This window comes from Erinaceus europaeus, chromosome 1, assembly GCF_950295315.1.
Source record: "Erinaceus europaeus chromosome 1, mEriEur2.1, whole genome shotgun sequence".
In the NCBI taxonomy this organism is placed as follows: Eukaryota; Metazoa; Chordata; class Mammalia; order Eulipotyphla; family Erinaceidae; genus Erinaceus; species Erinaceus europaeus.
This window is the reverse complement of record NC_080162.1, coordinates 186507500-186512499: the sequence shown is the minus strand read 5'-3', so window position 1 is coordinate 186512499 and position 5000 is coordinate 186507500. Positions and strand designations below refer to the sequence as shown.

Genomic DNA, 5000 nt, shown 5'->3' with positions numbered 1-5000 from the left:
GAAAGAAGCTCTTGAGAAAAGCAGGGTTCTTGAAAACAGAAACATATTTACTGAAATAAAACACACACACACACACACACCAAGCAAAGCAAGAGAATGAGCATTAGTGAGCAGTATTCACAAATTGGAGATCCCACTGAAATATTATCTCTGAAAGTAAAACCATTAAGAAAAAATTATGGAAATCAGAAAAGACTGTAAGAACAATGAAGGGCATTATACAACACACTCAACAAACATGCAGTGTGAAATATGACAGGAAAAGAATGAAGAGTAGTCAAAAGATTACTATAATAATAAACAAGTATGAATAAAACTAAACTAGTCCTAATATTTAAAACAACGGTATGGATCAGGGGGGTGGCTCATGGGTAGAGGGTGCCTTGCATGGGTGAGGCCCTGTATTCCATAAGAGCAACAACATAGGGAGCAATAAAGACAAAACAGGTGGATATAGTGGAATAGCATTTTACACTCATGCTGTCTTTCCATGATTAAAATAAGATTAAAGTCACATCCAAGTATACACACACTCATACATATCACTAAAAGATTAAAATATTTTAATAAACAAGAAATAAATTTATATAACTTGATAAAAAGTATTTTCCAAAAACAAACAACAACAACAAAAAGTAAAAGCACAATAATCATCATCAAACTTAATGGTGAAACACAGCAATGCTAAAAACAACATGAGGATCCCTGCTACTATCAACACTAGCCAACATTTTCTCGCACTTCTGACCAATGTTACATAACAAAATCAAAGAACAAAAATGAAGCATAAATCCTGAAAAAAAGAAACAAAGAGGAAGTACCATTATTCAAAAGAGATCCATGGTAAAGAAATGAAAAACATTTGAAAACAAGCTAAGAGTTCAGTTAGTGAGTAAATAATAGAAAAAAATACTTCTAATTAAATGGAAAGGTAAAAGATAAACAAAAAAAAACCAAAATATCATCATAACTAAAACAAAAAAATATATAAATAGCTTAATAGGAAATGAGCATGAAATCAGCAGAAGAAAACAATAAAACTTTACTTAACAATATAAAAGATTTGACTAAATGAACTTATGTTTCTGGAAAAAAGATTCAATAATCCAAGTGATTTACAAATTTCCACAGACTAACATATATTAGAACTCCAACTACTACATAAGCTGAGCTTTTAACTTAGTGAGTCACTCTAAAATCATGTAGAAAACAATTAATTGGTGCTTTAAAAGTTGATGAGAACTTGCAGTACAGAGAACAAAATGCACAATAAATCTAAATATTTTTAAAATAACATTTAATATTAAATGCCTAATTGTAACTGTCCAGAAAATTCAAAGTATTTGGAATAAAACTGACACTTCAAATTAATTGGAAAAAATTGGTACAGACAATAATCATTCAATCTCAGAATATAGAGATGAAATTTAAAACGAATGCTACAAAAGGAAATAAATATCATACTGGAGAATTTCTTTATGATTGTAAGGTGATAAAGTTAATTCTATGCAAAAATTCACAATACAAAAGACACGGCATGGTCAAGTTTCTGACCAGAAAAATAACAGCATAACTTAAGGTAAGCAAAGGTTTTTTGTTTTTTTAAAAAAGAAGACTGAATGAGAGAAAATATTTCTAGTGTATTGAACAAGGTTTCATTTCTTAGCATGGAGAATTCTTGAAGAATAAGAAGCCAATTCTTAGCCTCTTACAACATGAAAACCCCAAGTGTCCTGGAACCGCACCTCCCCAGAGCCCTACCCCACTAGGGAAAGACAGAAATAGGCTGAAGGTATGGATCAACTAGTCAACACCCATGTCCAGTGGAAAAGCAATTATAGAAGCCAGACTTTCCATCTTCTGTACCCCATAAAGATCTATGGTCCATACTCCCAGAGGGATAAGAAAAACAGGGAAGCTTCCAATGGAGGGGATAGGATATGGAACTCTGGTGGTGGAAATTATACCCCTTATCCCACAATCTTGTCAATTATTATTAAATCACAGAAAAAAAAAAAGACTTCTTCAATATTTCACTCAGCAAATAATTAAGGGACACAAATTCAAACAAGATATATGTAACTATTAAAGTGATTTGAACAAAATACTGTGTATAAATTTTAAATGTCCTAATACCTTGATAGGCTTATCAAGTGTAAAAAATTGGTTGTAAAAGTCTTCTTCAGGGGGAGTCGGGCAGTAGCACAGTGGTTAAGTGCACGTGGTGCAAAGCGCAAGGACCAGTGCAAGGATCCCACTTATAGGGGAGTCACTTCACAGGCAGTGAAGCAGGTCTGCAGGTGTCTCTCTCTCTTTCCCCCTCACTATCATCCCCTCCTCTCTCCATTTCTCTCTGTCTTATCTAACAGTAACGACATCATCATCAACAACAACAATAACTACAACAACAATAATAAAAAAAATCTTCAGGGACTGGGAAGTCATACGATGAAGCAATGCTCTAGTCTCTCATGTACAAAAAAATTCCATTTATTGAAAGATTTATAAGCAGGTATGCATGGAAATAATTTTAAACAATTATTTTATTATAAGATAAAAAGAGTGAGAAAAGGAACAGAGAGAGACCTGAGCACTGCTCAGCTCCGGCATGAAGTGCTATCAGGGATTTAAGCTGAGACCTCAAGAATGTAAGTCAGTGCTCTATCAGGCTTGAGTTTTGTCCATGGTCACTTGAAAAAAAAATTTTTTTAAAAGATTTTCTATGAAGAGGGGGAGGGAAAGGAGGACAGACACACAAAGACAGACCAGAGTACCACTTAGCTCTAAAATATAAGTGCTACTAGGAATTGAACATAAGACCTTTGGGGCTCGAGACGACCTTTAAAAATAAATAAACAATGGAAAAACCTTTTTCAAGCAAAAAACAAAACACTGCAGAACATAAAAAGATCTGGGCAAGAATGCAAATTGGTACAGGTCCTAATTGAAAACCATTTGAAGGAGTGGTCAGGGAGGTGGAGCAGTGGATAAAGCACTGGGTTCTCAATCATGAGGTCCTGAGTTTGATCCCTGGCAGCACATGTACCAGAGTGATGTCTGGTTCTTTTTCTCCTCCTATCTCTCTCATGAATGAATAACTAAATATTTAAAAAAAAAAAAAAAAACACCATTTGAAGGAGTGATGAAAAATTTTCAGACCAACAGTAAAAGGAATTTTTTTTTTTCTTTTCATAATCATAAGACCTAGGAGATAGAGAGGAAGAGACCACCACTTGTGAAGCTTTCTTGCTGCAGGTGGGGACCAGAGGCTTGAACCTGGGTCCTTGCACACTGTAGTGTGTGCACTTAACCAGGTGCACTACTATCTGGCCCCCATAAAAGAAATTCACTAAATAGGCTTTACAAGAAATACTAACAGGACTTCTACAAAAGGAAAATACTGAATGATCTTGATCTCACTCATATAGAGAAAATAGTAAAAAAAAAAACAGGTGAAGAAATCTAGTCAAACAAAGTCAAATCATTTGGATTTGGACTGCAGAACTGAGCTCACCAAAGGGAGCGGAGCTAGAAAAGAGCTATTAGGATGGAAGCCCATGAGCTTTGGTGAAGGGATGCTGGTACTTTGGTGCTGCGTGTGGTAACATATTCAGAAGAGGTATGGAACTATACTTCCAAAATATATGGTTTCATAAACCAAGGTTGCCTTGAAAACATTAAATAAAGTTCATATCCCCAAAGATCAGGCTCTCCTTCTCAGATGTTATGCTTCCCCATTTGGTACCCTGACAGTTTAACTCTTCTTCTTCTAGCGTTTGCCCTTCTTCCGTAGCCAGTTAACAGCTTCAGGTTGAGCCTGATGTTTAACTACTCATTTTAATAGAATGACTACCATCTCTAGCACCAGTCTTGACAACTCTTGGGTCAGAGTTATATACTTTCATTATGCAGATTCCATAACTTTTCCACCGGACTAGTACAACCAAAGGTCAAAACCAATATATCAAAATAAAAATTAAGTGGTCTGATTTGAGAAAACTTGTATTTTTGGTCCCTCTGTTTTACACATTATAAACACACTGGAATTTCAAGTGAAATACACTACCTCCAACAATGATGTTCACCATTTCTTCTACAATGCTCTGTACAATGTCTTGTGGCTTTTCCTCACAGTCATGGTTTTCTCCATCATATAATATATCATTTTTAGATAATGCTTTAAAAAGAAAAATTCAGGAAAACATTTTAATTTGGGGAAAAATTTTAAACATTCATAATGAATAACATTCCTAAAAATTTAAGAAAAGAGAATCTTATGGCAATTACATATTAAACCTCCAAATTCTATAACTATTTTAAAAAATATTTTACAAAATCAAGTCAATTTCAACAATGATACATTTGACAAGTTATTAAAGTCAACAAGTGAATTTTCTTTTTTTCATATGTATTTACTTATTATTGGATATAGACAGAGAGAAATTGAGAGGGGGGAGGGGAAGTAGAGAGGGAGAGGAGAAAGGCAGAGAGACGCCTGCAGCCCTGCTTCACCATTCTTGAAGTTTCCCCCTGCAGGTGGGACTAGGGGCTTGAATCTGCATCCTTGTGCATTGTTAACGTGCGCACTTAATCGGGCGCACCACGGCCTGACCCCTGTGAATTTTTCTAAATTATTCCTCTAAATAAGGACATCTAAAAACCAAAATATATTAAGTAGTTGAAATCAAGCATCTCTAATAGAATAATAGATAAAAAATGTAGTTAAGTTGCTTTGATTAATTAGGTGACCCAACAAGTTCATTCATATATATATGAAACACTGACAAAACCATAAGATAAGAGGGTTACAACTCCACACAATTCCCACCACCAGAACTCCATATCCCATCCCCTCCCCTGACAGCTTTCCTATTCTTTAACCCTCTGGGAGTATGGACCCAACGTCATTGTGGGATGCAGAAGGTGGAAGGTCTGGCTTCTGTAATTGCTTCCCTACTGAACATGGGCATTGACAGGTCGATCCATACTCCCAGCCTGTC

At 35.3% G+C, this 5000-nt stretch overlaps 1 protein-coding gene across 1 annotated transcript in view; it reads right to left on the bottom strand.

The window, feature by feature from the left end:
* The window catches only part of ARFGEF1 (ADP ribosylation factor guanine nucleotide exchange factor 1), a 119927-nt gene that overhangs the window by 67415 nt on the left and 47512 nt on the right, over positions 1 to 5000 (bottom strand). The window contains exon 7 of the mRNA XM_060202294.1: positions 4067 to 4177. Coding sequence (XP_060058277.1) covers positions 4067 to 4177 — 111 coding nt within the window. The remainder of the gene's footprint in view (positions 1 to 4066; positions 4178 to 5000) is intronic.